General features: G+C 53.1%; 1 protein-coding gene across 1 annotated transcript in view; it reads right to left on the reverse strand.

Annotated features, from left to right (window-relative positions):
* CASTOR2 (cytosolic arginine sensor for mTORC1 subunit 2) overlaps positions 1 to 15,664 on the reverse strand; it is a 54,423-nt gene that overhangs the window by 14,798 nt on the left and 23,961 nt on the right. The window contains exon 2 of the mRNA XM_027528216.1: positions 1,026 to 1,096. Within this exon, the coding sequence (XP_027384017.1) occupies positions 1,026 to 1,096 (71 nt within the window). The remainder of the gene's footprint in view (positions 1 to 1,025; positions 1,097 to 15,664) is intronic.

The raw sequence follows: 15,664 nt of genomic DNA on the forward strand, positions 1-15,664 counted from the left end.
AGGGTCAAGAGACCTGGGGTCAGGTGGGCAGGGTTTCATCCTGGCTGCATGACTCTGGACAAAATTACCACGTCTCAATTTCTTAAGCTTTCAAACGTGGGCTGCTGAAATTAGGATGGGCTCCAGAAGACGCTTGGAGGATTATGTGAGATAAACCCCATCAAATGCTTAGCTAAGGGCCTGGTGTTTGAGGGCTCACCAAGCGCCAGAGTCTTTCTGTTTCAACACAGGTGATGGCAGTGGTGCTGGTTTGGGGACAGGAGTTGGGGAAAATGTATCAATACCAAGAGTTTAACATGTGATTTCACTGTAAAGGAGTCACTTGTGGGACAAAGGGACAGTCATGGGTCTGAGCATTCAACTCAAAAGAATTTAAAACAAAGACCTAGGAACCACCTCAAAGTCCATGCTGGAGCCCAAATGGAAGAAAGATAGGGTAGGAACTTTGGTGATACCCTGAGGTATTGTATAAATTGTATAAAAGATGGAAGAAAGTGTTATTCGCTCAGTCGTCTCCGACTCTTTGCCACTCCCATGGGCTGTAGCCTGCCAGGCTCCTCTTTCCGTGGAAATGTCCAGGCAAGAATACAGGAGTGGGTAGCCATTCCCTTCTCCAGGAGATCTTCCCGGCTCAGGGATCAAATCCAGGTCTCCTGCACTGCAGGTGGATCCTTTACCATCCGAGTCACCAAGGAAGAAAGATAATGGAAAATCACAGAAGGATGGTGACCTTGGCTTGTTGCCATGGGAACAAGGACTGAGGACGTTTGAAAGCACCTCCCTTGTGGGAGGAGCCCCAGAGAGCAAGCCCCCTGCCTCCCTGGTGGCCTTAGTCCCAGGGGGGGTAAGCACTGCCCCCTCTCAGCTGTGGGTCCTTTCTCGAGCGATCAGAACACGTGGGGAGAGAGGGAAGCTCTACCGACTTTGTAACCCACCAGCAGGAGGAGGCAGAAACAGGCGGGGGAGCGGCCAGCACTGACCACAGGCCACGGTCCAGCCAAGCCCCCGGGGAGAGAAGCACATACCAAGAAAGCCCTCCTCATCCACAATGATGGTGTAATCCTCCGGGGTCTCAGTCAGACTGAAGAACTTGCACCTGGGTGGACGGACAGACAGACACAGCATATTGTTAAGTCCCAGCAGACCCTGCGGCAGCCACCCACTCGTGACCCCGTGTACCCAGCGCTCTGACCCAGGCTGCTGGAGCTGGGTGGGGGGTACTGATTCTTTCTCCCGCCAGTGCCCCAGCTCTGACTCAGGGGGTCTCAGAGAGGCCTACAGATGACGATCGTTTCCTCCGCCACACCCAGTCTGTGGGGACCCCCGAGCTGGCCAGCCTCCAGGGTCGCCTCTAGGCCCAAGGGCAGCTCTGGCAGGAACCATGCAGATGAACCGTGTTTTCCAGCCTACCCAAAGCCCTACATTCCGACCTCTAGGCCTCTGTCGCTGTGCTGTGTGGCCTGCCCATGGTCCCAGCCCCTCTCCTCACCAAGTCAAGAGCCCCCACTGTCATTCAGGGGCTAATTCGCATTACCCCACCGAGAGCCCCGCCTTTAGGGCACCCTTCTTCCTTGTACAAGAGAGGGGTGTGGCCGTGTGTGCCATTTTGGGGCATGGATCCCTGAACTGCCTCTGGTAACACTGCTTAGCCTGGGGTGTAAGTTACTCATCCTCTACCTCAAGTGGGACCATCAATTTCCCAAGGCCAGGGAGGGTCTGGCAATCACCCTGTCCTTCTGTATCTCGTCCCTGCTGGTCTCAGCCCTGAGCGCGCTCTGGGCACCTGGTAGACCGGCTGGGCTCTGTGTCCAGGCTGCCCTTGGGCTGGGCTTTGAGGCTGTCACCGGGTGAGGGGGAGGGTTACCTCCTCTCACTGCCTGTCTCCCTGCTCCCCATCCAGCTAGTGGCCCCCAGAACACCCCAGGCACAGCGACAGGGAGAGCCGGCACGCTCAGGCAGTGGTGTGTGGGAAACTGCCCACGGTCATTTACTTTTCCGGTGTCACCAATCTCAAGAGTGAGGCTCAGCTCAGGCTCCACGCCCAGCGTGTAAAACCCATCCATCATGGGAAGTCATGACACAAAGAGGCCCAATGAGTAACCTGGCAAGGGTCCGAACGGCACTTCTACGAAGATTAAAACGGGAAAGGAATCCTGAAGTGTCATGGGATGGGGGAGGCCGGAAGGTTACACAAACCTCTCTCTTCCTGGTTTCCCCTCTCCTGGCAGCTGCCCTCCAGCACTGAAGCCTTGTCACCAGAACCCCCGCAGCACCCTTTCTCCCTTTTAAAAAAATTAATTTAACTGGAGGATAATTACGATACTGCCGTGGCTTTTGCCATACATCGACATGAATCAGCCACGGGGACACACGTGTCCCCCCAATCCTGAATGCCCCCTCCCACCTCCCTCCCCTTTTTTCTTTAAGTTTTTCACAAGGTGTGAGATCCACCGGAACTGGTAAGAATGCAAAATGGTACAGCTGTTAGAGAAAACGGCTTGTCAGTTTCTTACGGAGTGAAACAGACATGACCACAGGCAATCCTACCCCTGGGTATGGACTCAAGAGAAATGGAAACATGGCCATACAAACACCTGTATGCAAAATGTTTACGGCCTTTATCTGTAACCACCCCGAACTGCAAGCATTCCAAACACCCTCCTTGCAGCTGGAGAAGTGGGGAAATTGTAGCACATCCACGCCAGTGAACACGAGTCAGCAACGAGGAGGCATGAATGAGTGACTCCTGCAATAAAGTGGATGAAGCGCAAGAGCAAAGGGCCAAGGGAAAGCCACCCTCAACAAGTTAACGTACTCCACGATTCCATTTATGTGAGATTCTGATTTACCTTTCTTTTTACATGAAACTTTTAATCTTGTATTGGAATATAGCCGATTAACAACGTTTCGATAGTCTCAGGTGGACAGCAGAGGGGCTCAGCCATACGTATACACACATCCATTCTCCCCCAAACTCCCCTCCCACCCAGGCTGCCACATAACACTGAGCAGAGTTCCCTGGGCTCTACAGTAGGACCTAGTGGTTATCCATTTTAAATACACCAGTGTGTACCTTCCCAAAATCCCCAACTATCCCCACTGCTCCCCCCACTCCCAGCAACCATAAATGTGTTTTCTAAGTCTGTGACTCTCCTCCTGTTTTGTATAATGTCCTTTAGATTCCACATATAAGGGATGTCATACAATGTTTCTGCTTCTCTGACTTGTGTGTGACATTCTGGAAGAGGCAAAACTGTAAGGATGGAGAACAGACAGATCCCTGGTTGCCTGGGGCTGGGTTGGGGTTGTCTAAAAGTCACCAGGAACTTTTTGGGGTGAAGGAGGTGTTTGGTTTCTTTTTAAAAAATGTATTTATTTATGGCTGTGCTGGGTCTTCTTTGCTGGGCACAGGCTTTCTCTAGTTGTGGCAAGCAGGGGCTACTCTCTAGCTGCGGTGCGCGGGCTTCTCTTGCTGTGGCGCATGGGGTCTAGGCACACAGGCTTCAGTAGCTGTGGCCTGTGGACTGAGTTGCTCTGAGGCGTGTGAAATCTTTCTGGACCAGGGATTGAACTCATGACCCCTGGTGGATTCTTAACCACTGGACCACCAGGGAAGTCTGGTGTTTGGTTTCTTGATCGTTGTGGTGGCGACGAGATTGTATATGTTTTTCAAAACGGAGAGAACTATGCCCTAGAAAGGGTAACTTTTACTGTATATCTAGATTATACTGCCATGAACCCAGACTTAAGAAAAGCGCTGGTGCCAGAGTCATAAATGGGGTGGCACCCTTCCCTCTCCTTGACATTCGGCTCAACCAGCAGCACACACTGTTCAATTTCCCTCCAGGTCTTTGGTTTTCAAATTACATCTCTTGCCCCTGCCTGTCCCACATCCAATTTGCAACTATTGTCTGGACAAGCGAAATCTGTAATTGCTGGGGGACAGCAGCACATTATCACCTTGGTGAGTGGCAATCGCTGGTCTGGCCTAGTTCCTTCCTGGGGACCCCCGTGTGCTAAGAGCCTCAGGAAGCCCCTCTCCCCAGCCATCACCAGAATGCCACAAGCACGAACACCCTGGCTGGGTGGGGGGTGGGGGTGGGGGCAACTGAGCCATCCGAGAGCCCCGGGAAGGCAAACAGATGTGGTGCTTGCTCTTGGTGCCCTCTTGGCGGTGAGGGATGCTCCAGAAATAGACGGTATAAATGACCCTGAGGGCGTAAACACCGGCAGAAGGCAACACCGGCCTCTGTATAAATGGAGGTATGACTATACTGTTGATGTGACCCGCGGCTGAGGGCCAGCTGGTAGACATCCATCTTGGAATGTGCACCTTGGCATGGGCAGGCCTCTGGGAGGGCGAGTTGGCCAGAGGGACCTGCAGCTACTCCTCTGGTCATCAAACTCAGGAGGACCTATTCTCATATTCCCCCCCACCACCACGTCCTACAGGTCTCGGAGCTCACCCCATCTCCACCCCACCCCGACAGTCGCTCTGATTTTGCCTCTCTCCATCACTCTCCTCCACATGAATGCGTGCCTAGCAACCTCTCCAGAACTCTTGCCTGTCTCATCTCACGCATCCAAAGGCTGACAAATATTCTTTCCACAGCCCGGCACCCCTTCCCTGTTCTTTGGCTGGACACGTGCTGCTCATCCTTCAAGACTCAGTTTAAGCATCTTGTTTGGGGTGAAATCTTTTCTAACTGGCACTGGCCACCTCCTCTGTCTCACTTCCCACCATAGGAGGGGTCCTCCCCGGATGTTAAAGCCACCGTGGACAGCTAGGCTTGGTGGTGCATCACACCTTTAGGGGACAGTTCATCTCAGAGTGTCTGTGAAGGATGCCTGTAAGAGTTGGGCAGTGCACAACCTGTACAACTGCACTTGATGGTCCTGAATGCTTTCCACAATCTAGTCCAGGTAACACTTGTTTCCCACAGTGGACCATATAAGCTCTCAAAGGGAAGGAGGATGGGTTCTCTGCACATATATCTTGTACCTGACATGGCCTGGACAGAGTGTCGATACTCAAAGCCTGATGAGCAAGAGTGAACTATGGCCACATACCTACCCCCAGAGCCAGAGAAGCCCCGATCAGAGCAACCCCTGCCTGTCCTGTGTGGCACTGCTTTGACTTACCCCGCCGCTGGGGTAAGTCTCCAGTCAAGTCAAGTCTCCAGTCCCAGCTCCACGCTCTCTAACGCGCTGTGGCTAAACCCATTCCCCAGACGCCGGGCCTCGGAGTTTGTGGCGTCTCTGTGCTTTGTCTAAGGAGCCGGAGAGAGGAACAAGACCCAGCAATTACCCAGGCTGCTGCTGAGTGCTGTTAGGAAATCCGAGGAGGAGGGGAAGCATTTGCCCTCTAGATGCCCTCATGGTGCTAAGGAACAGGATGAAATAACAGGGTTAGAGAGAGCCGCCTGGGAGAGCGGGAAGAGGACCAAGGTCCTGGAGTCAAGAGGTCCGAGTTCCAGTCCTAGTCCGGCGCTGGGGGGTGGTGAACCCTGGGCTGCCTCATTCCTCTGTACATGTCCAGTGAAGGACATGTTCAAGGGGGACTAGGTTTTCTGAAGCTCCAGCTTGGGCAAGAAGGGCACAGGCCCCGTGGAACCCTGCCAGATCCATAGCAACGTGGATCTCAAAGGGCCTGGCGACAAGGCATGGAGAGACGATCCCAGAACCATCAAATCTGTCTGGGAAAAGCTTTTCAAGGGCAGGTAAAAATCCCATCCAGCTCTGATCAGAACCCAAGACAGATCTGTTGCCCAGGCAGCTGGGCAGGTGGTAACATCACACCTCTGGGGGAGGGCTCATTCATTGCACAGTCCGTGTGAAGAGCACCCTCAGGGCTGGGCAGTGTATGGCCTGTGCACCTGTGTGATGGTCGATCGGCAGGAGTGGTCAGGTAGAATCCTGGGCAACGTAGGAGGGAGATTGGGAGCAACAGCCCTAGGGACACTCCTGGTTCACCGTGGTTCAGGACACACTCCAAGAATCGTAACGCAAGTCCCCTGTCCAGGAGATGCCAACACATCCTTGGGCTCTGTGAACGAAGCACGGGTGCTCGATAGTCTATGTCTGTTCAGAGACTCACAGGCCTGGTAGAGCACGCCCAGGAGAAATGAGGGGGCTTTAGACTGCACCCCCTTCCCACCTGGAGGAAGAGTCCAGCTGCCATCTTTAAATCTCTGTGGCTGCTGTGGACCAGGGAAGGGAACCGTGCTGCTGTCTGTGGCTGTGTGACCTCTGGCAAGTCACTTAACCTCTCTGTGCCTCAGTTTCGTCACGTGTACAGTGAGGATGATGACAGAGTCCACTTCCGAGGGTTGCTGCTTAAGAATAAAGGAGTGTACACCCAGCACGACCATGGAAAGCACCTATACGTTGGCCATTTTTCCTTCTCGGAGGACAGAGGCCGCTGTGATGTGGTGGGGGACCACGGGGAGGCCAGCTTGTGTTGCCAGTTAGAAGGGCTCTAAAGCCAAATGAGGGCTTCTCCCGTGGCTCAGTGGTAAAGAATGCGCCTGAAATGCAGGAGGGATGAGGGTTTGATCTCTAGGTTCAGAAGATCCCCCTGGAGGAGGAAACGGCAACCCACTCCAGTATTCTTGCCTGGGAAATCCCCACGGATAGAGGAGCCTGGTGGACTATGGTCTGTTGGGTCACAAAGAGTCGGACATGACTGAGCAATTGAGCACGAGCAAAGCCAAATGGGCTACAGAGACCAGGAAGTAGTGAGATGTTACCTTTCTGAGGGGCTGAGCCCCAGGCTGGTGGGCTTCAGAGATGATGCTACATTGATGGGGAGGATGGATTAAGCCACCTCCAAGGTTCTGGGGAGTGCCGAGTCTCTGGATTCCTTGAGACACTTAGTCCTTACACGCTGACCCCAAGCAACAAGCTTTGGCTGAAAAGTCTCCGTTCACCTTCCAGTAGTCTGGCACCCATCAGGTAGCCAGCAAAGGGATGATGGTCTATGATGGAAGAAACCAACTCAGCCTGCAATTCCCAGTGGATCTGCTGGAGCCAAACCCACTCCCTGGTACGCCATGCTGGGACTTCATGAGTCTTCAGACATTCAGCATGTCTGAGCACATGGACTGTCCAGATCAGGGGAGCCAGGGAAGTGGCCTCACACATCACCATTGGTTGGGAGCTCCTATCAGCATCCTTCTTGCCTTCCCCATTCACCTGAGGGCTGGGTGGTGGTCCTGCCCTCCCCTCCTCGTTTCCCAGACATCACAAAGACCCCCTGACATAGTCAGGGCTCAGCAGAAGTCGCCTTTCCATGGAATCCTGTGCAGAAGTCTTGGTCTCTGGGAGGCGGGAGCCAGCTTCGTGGGCCAGACCCTCCCGGGACTGGGGCCTGTTTTCTGCAGGGTCACCACGTGCTCCTCCCAGCCAGACCTTGCTGAGGTCGCCAGGCCACAGAATAAATCTAGCCCTTTGCAATTAGAGCTTGGTCAGCTGGGCTTTTTGTCTTTTTATACAGTTCATGGGGTTCTCACGGGAAGAATACTGGAGTGGTTTGCCATTCCCTCCTCTGTGCTAAAGCTGAAGCTCCAGTACTTTGGCCACCTGATGTGAACAGCTGACTCACTAGAAAAGACCCTGATGCTGGGAAAGATTGAAGGCAGGAGGACAAGGGGACGACAGAGGATGAGATGGTTGGATGGCATCACCGATTCGATGGACATGAACTTGGGCGAACTCTGGGAGACAGTGAGGAACAGGGAGGCCTCGTGTGCTTCAGCCCATGGGGTCGCAAAGAGTTGGACATGACTTGGTGATTGAACAACAGCTGGGCTACGACATGAGCACCAGACAGGCCCTGCAAACCGGACTGAGAACAGGCTTCCAGCATGTCCCAGGTACCCGTAATTCCTTTGCTCAAGTAGGGCCTCTGAACGCTCATTTTGAATTTCAGCACCTGGACACCCATGCCTGTTTCCCACCAAGGGTAGCCCGTTCAGGATGGAATGAGGGAGGTTCAACTACATCTTCCTCTGTAGCACATCACAACGAGCAGACGGAGGGGCCAGGCTCTGACCCACTTCTGGGGGCATCCCACTGCCTCCGCCAGCCCCGCCGATGCATTCCTGCAGTGGAACACAGATGCCTCGAACTTGAACTCCAGCGAGGGACAGACGCGCTTTTGGGGTGCTCACTGTGCTGGTCTCCCGCCTTCCCAGGCTCTTCTTCCCTAAGGACATCCAGGTGGAGAGTGTGGGTCAGACTTTCTTCTGTTACCCAACTGTGACTTTTTCTTCTGCTTCTGGGTCTTTGATAGGTCTTTTGTGTTATTTACAATTCATTTCTACTGTTATTAACAACTAGAAGCTGCCAATTGAAATTTTAGTTAGAAAAAACTAAATTAGTTGTTTTAGTTAACAAAGAAGCTGCCGTTTCAAGCATGGTGTCAGTGCTGTGGTTTGAAGGGCAATCCTAAAGAATGTCCTTTTTCTGTTAAGATTGAAAAAAAATCTGCTTCAGTCTGGGGTGGCCAGGAGAATCAGACAGCGTGGGTATCAGTGCTCACAAATTCTAGGGTGATACGCAGAGACAGGACTGCAGAAAGGGGCTGGGTAGGGCAGAGGGTATCGGTAAGGTCTGGATAAAGCCCCTGAGAGCCGAATGCAGTGGCTAGATCACTCAGTCTTTTGACAAACAAACGGTTAAGTGCCTTTAATGCATAAAGGCACTGCTTCGTGAGCTGGAGACACACCTTAAATAATTGGACAATTAGAATTTCCATGGGGGCTGGATAAATGGTGAGTCAGACGGTGGTGTGTGCCTCAGAGCCAATAAAAAAAGGGAATTTGCAGTTTAAAGCAGAGTGGGGAGTGGTTGCCAGGGGCTGGGGTAGGGGTAATGGAATGGGGAGCAATCATTAAATGGGTGCAGAATTTCACTTTTGAGACGATACAAAGTTCTGGAGGTGGATGGTGGTGAAGGCTGTGGAACAATGCAATGTAAGGATTTAATGCCACTGAGATACGCGATACACTGAAAAGCTTCTACAGGACTCACGGGGACCTTCTCTTGCTCTCTTTTTTAAATGGTGGACAAATGTATTTAATAAGAAATATTACAAAAAATTAAAATGATAATACTTTCTGTTAAGTACATTTGTTGACCATTAAAAAAAAAGAGGGGACTTCCCCGGTGGTCGAGTGGTTAAGAATCCACCTTCCAACGAAGGGGACTCGGGTTCGATCCCTGGTTGGGGAACTCCCAATCCCACATGCCACTGGGCAGCTAAGCCACAGTGTCACACCTAGAGAGAAGTTTGCCCACCGCGATGAAAGATCCCACTGCTGCAAACAAAGACCTGATGCAGCCAAAAAAATAAATCTTTAAAAAAAAAGAGAGTGAGCAGGGAGCGTCGCCCATGAGTTCTGTAGAAACTGGAAGGGTGAACACGTGGCTGTCCCAAAGCCCCGAGGTGGGTTCCTGCCCAGGAGTGGCTGTTGGTGGGGGAAGGGGAGTGGCAGGCTAAGATGTGGGAGAGAATGTGGGAGGGCCGAGGATGCCTGGGGCCCCTCTAAGGACCAGGTGGGGCTGACAGGCCAGTGAGGAGGTACCTGTGGTCTTCAAGGGGGCTGGCTGGTGAGAGCTGGGGGCTCGGACCTGGCTGGCGCTGGTGGGCGTGGCTCCGTTTAGAAGCCAGGAAGTTATATTCAACAACTGGGGGCTGGTGAGATTGGTGAGAAAGACTGAGGCCAAGGCAGGAAACCATCATCCACGGCACGTTCTCAGCAGAAGCACCAGGGGAGAGGTCAGCTGGCGGATGGGGCTGCCCTGAACTGGCAGAATGTACACACCTCTGAATCCCGCCCGGACCCACATCTTTGGTCCTTTCCTCCATGGAGACCTGCAGCTCCCTATCCCTGCCCCAAAGGCTCAAGGACAAGCCACAGGGAGCTTCCACATGGCTCCTCTGATGGCCATCCCTGTGGCCTGGGGCACCGGGCAGTGTCAGAAGGGTCATGCCCAAGGGCAGGAACCGTGTTTGCGGAAGGCTGGCTTCTTGTTTTGCAAGCAATTTCCAAGTGCAGGGCACACACGAGGCACTGACTAGTGGTTCCCTTTCTGCCTTGGGAGGGACTGAGATGGAAAAAAACCCAAGTGGACATCCTGGCTTTTGCCACCACTCCAAGATGAGGCTGGAACAACTGACTGGTCATCGAATCTTCCCAAGTTCCTTATCTGTGAAAGAGGTTTGAAGATACCTCTCCTGCAGGATCGTTCAGGATTTAAGGAGGTTACGGAACACACATGGGAAGTGCTCAAGACCCCGCACAAGCATGCACAGTCTCTTGATGTTGTGAGCTGGCCTGGAGACTTGAGTGGAGGTCCAAGGCAGTGTTCCCATCCGGGTAGTGCTCAGCCTTGCAGTGGGCTCTGGGTCTCTGCCTAACTTCTGGTCTCCCCACTTCTCATGGCCTCCACCCCAACCCTCACAAGCAGGACAGTCAAGTCTCGTGCAGCGGCTAACGAACCCAACCCAGGTACCCCAGGCAGGCCACTGCACCCCGCCCCCGCCATCCCCCAGGGTCCTGTCACCCCACCTGCCCATCAACTCCCAGCGATGATTGTATCCATCGCGGTGCCGAGATGACTTCCTTCACGGTCTATCTCTGCTGGTCAGATACCTGCTCCTCGGGAAACGACTGAGTTTTTCTCATCCAAGTTCCCCATGCCACAGGACTCCACGCAGGGTCTGCGTGTCATCTGCTAACTGAATGTATGCATAGTGTCATTAATGATTCCCATTTCACAGGTGGGAAAACTGATGTTCCGTGAAGTTAAGGCAGTTGTGGCCTTGGGACCACTGTGCTGTGCGGTCTCTAGGATCGAGGCGGGGGCAGGCAGCCAGGGGACAAGTGTGGCATATTCCCTATGACTCAGCTCTTCCCCTGGGAGTCATCCACCCTCTTAAACATGGGTAACCAGAGACAGGGACGAGAGAATTGATAACAGCCCGTCCTTGGTAACAAACTCCTGGCTGCAACCCAGATGCCCATCACCAGGAGAGGAGAGTGATGACAGAATACTACCCAGCAGCCAAAATGAACACTCTGCAGGGACTTGCAAAACTATGAATGCGTCTCAGCAATATAATCGTAGATGGAAAAATAAGTGCCCAACTGTTATATGTAGCACGGTATTCTCTTTATAGAGTGAAAAGCAGCTACAATGAAAAAACAACAACAAAACCCAACACGTTTAAGACTCCACGGAGATGCAATATAACTCCATGTAAAGGAAGCCAGGGAATAAAGAACATGTTACTTGGGGTTGGGGGGAATTCCCTGATACCTCAGTTGGTAAAGAATCCGTCTGCAATGCAGGAGACCTTGATTTGATTCCTGGGTTGGGAAGATCCCCTGGAGAAGGGAAAGGCTGCCCACTCCAGTATTCTGGCCTGGAGAATTTCATGGACTGTATAGTCCATGGGGTCACAAAGAGTCGGATACGACTGAGCGGCTTTCACTTTCATTTCACTTCTGGTTGGGGGGTCTGGTTAGATGAAGGGTGATTTAAAAAAAATAATTTATTTACTTGGCTGCACTGGGTCTCTGTTGCTGCTTGTGGGCCTTCCCTTGTTGGGGCACACAGGCTCCTCACGGAGGTGGCTTCTCTTGTTGCACAGCATGGGCTCTAGGGCACACGGGCCTCAGTCGTTGTGGCTCATGGGCTCAGCAACTGTGGCTCCCGAGCTCTGGGGCACAGGCTCAACAGGTGTGGTATGCAGGCTTAGTTGTTCTGAAGCACGGGGGATCTTCCTGACCCAGGGATCGAACCCGTGTCTCCCGCAGTGGCAGGCGGGTTCTTTACCACTGAGCCACGAGGGAAGTCCCAGATGGAAGGGACTGTTTCCCGCCGACTTTTGCCCTGGCTGTGCACGTGCTGATTACACTATTAATATTAACTAGTCAATTAAGCAAATACAGGTGGGCTGAGCAAGTGACACATGATGGGTGAGGGTTATGAACCTTACGATGAAAGGCTGCAGGCAACTGGGATTGGGTCCTGGCAGAAGCGACCTGGCCACAGATGAGAGGCCAGGGTAGGCTGCAAAAAGGTGGAGGAAATGCAACTGAAGAGCCACCCAGAGGAGGTGGCTGGAGAAGTTTCTGGTCCAGGAGCCAGAACCAGGCAAGCGTCCTAGGATGAATGGACAGGTCTGGTCCCAGGGTTACAGCTCACCACCATAGGGGTCATTCACTTTGGCTCTGGCTGGCCAGTGATTTGGGGCTCACTTGAGTTCAAGAGATGTATATCGGATCCCCAACTTGGCCCCCATAGCCCAGCCTCTAACACTCTGACCGTGCTGTAGGTAACAGGCTAATGCTCTGGGTCTCAGTTACTGCACCAGCCCCAAAGACCTTTTTTTTTTAATTTAAAAAATAAAAAAATTTTTTAATTTTATATTGGAGTATAGTTGATTTACAATGCTGTGTTCGTTTCAGGTGTATAACAAAGTGATTCAATTATACATATATATATATGTTCTTTTTTACATTATTTTCCCTTATAGATTATTACAACATATTGAATATTGTTCTCTGTGCTACGGGCTTCCCAGGTGGCTCAGTGGTAGTAAAGAATCTGCCTGCCAATGCCAGAGATGTAGGAGACAGTGATTTCCATTCCTGGGTCAGGAAGATCCCCTGGAGAAGGAAATGGCCACCCACTCCAGTATTCTTGACTGGGAAATCGCATGGACAGAGGAGCCTGGCGGGCTAGAGTTCATGGGGCTGCAAAGACCTGGACACGGCTGAGCACACACACAGCACTCTGCAGTACAGCAGTTCCTTGCTGACTATCTATTTTATACATAGCAGTGTGTATATGTTAATCTCAAACTCCTAATGCATCTCTCCCTCCTCCCGATTTCCCCTTTGGGAAGCCCCTGAGCCTGTGTCCTCTCTGATAGTGGCTCCCTGGCTTTCTCCTGACTTAACGGGAAGCTTGTTCAACAACCCCCACCCCCGTTCCTCATGCTGCAGCTGAGAACACACGCAGACACACACCCTCCAAGGATGCAGACAGCGTTTGGTCAGCTGACTGAAAACAGTAATCAAAAGACTCGACCCTATAGCAACTGGTGGTCCTTCTCCCCCTGCCCTGCCCCACCAAGCCCCTGACACCTTCATGGGAAACCAATGGTCCCTAGACGGTTTGCCATTACAAGACTTTGGAACCATACTGAGGTACCGCCTGGATGGAGTTGCCAGCCTGTTGCCTGGCAACTCCGTGATGCCCCCACTCCCAGGTCACTCTGTGCCTCTCTCATCTCCTGCGGCCACTTCAATTCTGTACCGCCTGTTGCTGCCTTGGGGACAGGGTGTCTTGGGTGGCCTGCTTGGCCGATCCTTAGATGGTCCCTGATCAGCACCATCTTCCTCGGCAGTGACCTCCAGCTCAGAGATCCCCCGGGTCCTGGCTCTCACCCCTCCACCACTCAGGGGAACAGCTCAACCCTCCCTCTCCCGTGCCTCCCTGTGCCCACGCTCTGCACCCCAGTGTCCACCTCCAAGTTTCTAAGGAGGTGAGGGCCTCCTTCCAAAACCCCTCTGCCTTTCCATTCATCTCATCCCCTCTCTGACCTTGGAAAAATGGTGCCACGGGGCAACCTTTTAAGTCCCTGTTTCCACCAGCACCTCTCTCTCAGGAATCTTGTCTCATACTTGGCTTCCTCCTAGTCTTAGTGACAAACAAGCTCAAGTTTCCTCCATCCTAAAAAAAGGCTCCCTTGTGCCCATCAACCTTCTTCCCTCCACTACCGCCAGCCCTCCAGCCCCTGCCGCTGGCCGGCCTCAGCCCTCCAGTGGATCCTGCTCACCTGTGACCTCTACCAGCCAAAGATGATGGCTTCTTCCCTCACGCCCTCCTGTCCTTGGGCCTTCTGGCAAGACCCTACATGGTTGCCCAGGGGGCCTCAGCCTAGACCCGGGTATTGAGCACAGGGTCTTCCAACGTCGACCCTCCTTTCGCTTCCTGCAGTGTCCTCTCTTCCAAGCCTCCCCAGTGCTCTTCTCACATTACCCCCTCCCTGCAATTCTCTCCCTCGCAGGCTCCTGGTCACTGCGACCCAGGCTTTCTCCCCAAGCGTCAGACACCCACTTCTCTGATGGCGTCTGGACTCGTCTCAGACTCATTTTTTACATCCAACTGCTTAGAGAGGAAGTGCTGGTGCCCATTTCACAGATAAGGAAACCGAGGACAGCAACCCAGCAGGCAACCGAGGCCACCTCCTGTGCCCTCATCCCAATGGGACAAAACAGAATCGAGTACCATTCGCTTGACTCTAAAAACCCACTGCTGGACGTTCCCTGGTGGTCCAGTGGTTAGGACTCTGGGCTTTCATTGCCGAGGGACAGAGTTCAATCCCTGGTCAGGGAAGTAAGATCCTACAAGCTGTGAGGCATGGCCAAAACCAAGCAATCAAACACCCCTGCTGCTCCCCTCTGGGCGTGGCCAACAGCTGACCACCAGGACAGAGTCAAGGACAGGGGACTGCACCGAGCCTGGGGCTGAAGGCTGAGTCATCTCAGAGAACATTCTCCTTTCAATGGCTGTGGCCGCCTGTTATGGGCAGTCGGCTGACACTCGATCTGTTTACTCTTGGATTCCTAGCCCAGCAGAGTGAGGCCCTCACGGGGGCCTCTCTGGGGCATCCTGGGCAAGGAGCCCCAGCCAGTCAGAGCCTCGCGGACCTTAAGCCAGGAGGGGGAGGGCCACTTCCAGGTAAACTTGTTCAGCAGACCCACCCTGAGACTTTAGATTTATGAACCCGATAAAATTAGCAGAGGGAAGAGATTTGCAAGGGTTGGTTTAATTTGGTAGAATCGCTTACCACAGATTCCCATTAAAACCACAACACGCGGGACAAAGGGGGGATCTTCCTGGAATCACCCAGACACGAAGGCGGAGCACGGGGAAGCAGAGAATCAGGCGGGGGGCCACTGTGCTGCCTCTGGGTAACGGAATCCCGGAGACCCCGCTGCTGCTTGCTTACCCCTGGGGAGGGGGAGCTCACTCCTTTGTGCGGCCGGGAGAGCTTATTTCTAGAAAGCTCTATCCGTGGGGCCTCCTTAGTAACTGACACCCAAATAGTCTTAATTCTGCCCTCCAGGGACCCAGGGAGATTTATTTCAGCTGGGAAAACGGCAGGAAAGGAGCCCAGGAGGACTACCACCTCTTCTCACAGTGGGAACAGGGCTTACGGGCAAAGATGTTACATAAACCTCAGCTGTTTGCTTAAAGCAGGGGTCCCCAACCTCCGGGATCTAAAGCTTGATGACCTGAGGTGGAGCTGATGTAATCATAAGAGAAATAAGGTACACGATAAATGTCATGGACTTGAATCATCCCGAGACCACCACCCACCCCTACCTGTTCCCGGCAGCACTAGTGGTGAAGAACCCGCCTGCCATGTAGGAGATGTAAGAGACATGGGTTCGATCCCCGGGCTGAGAAGATCCCCTGGAGGAGGGCATGGCCACCCACTCCAGTATGCTTGCCTGGAGAACCCCCATGGCCAGAGGAGCCTGGAGGGTTACAGTCCATGCGGTTGCAAAGAGTTGGACACAACCGAAGGGACTTAGCATACACACCCCCACCCAGCCCCGGTCTGTGGAAAAACTCTCTT

The sequence above is a fragment of the Bos indicus x Bos taurus genome, chromosome 25 (assembly GCF_003369695.1).
Source record: "Bos indicus x Bos taurus breed Angus x Brahman F1 hybrid chromosome 25, Bos_hybrid_MaternalHap_v2.0, whole genome shotgun sequence".
Lineage (NCBI taxonomy): Eukaryota > Metazoa > Chordata > Mammalia > Artiodactyla > Bovidae > Bos > Bos indicus x Bos taurus.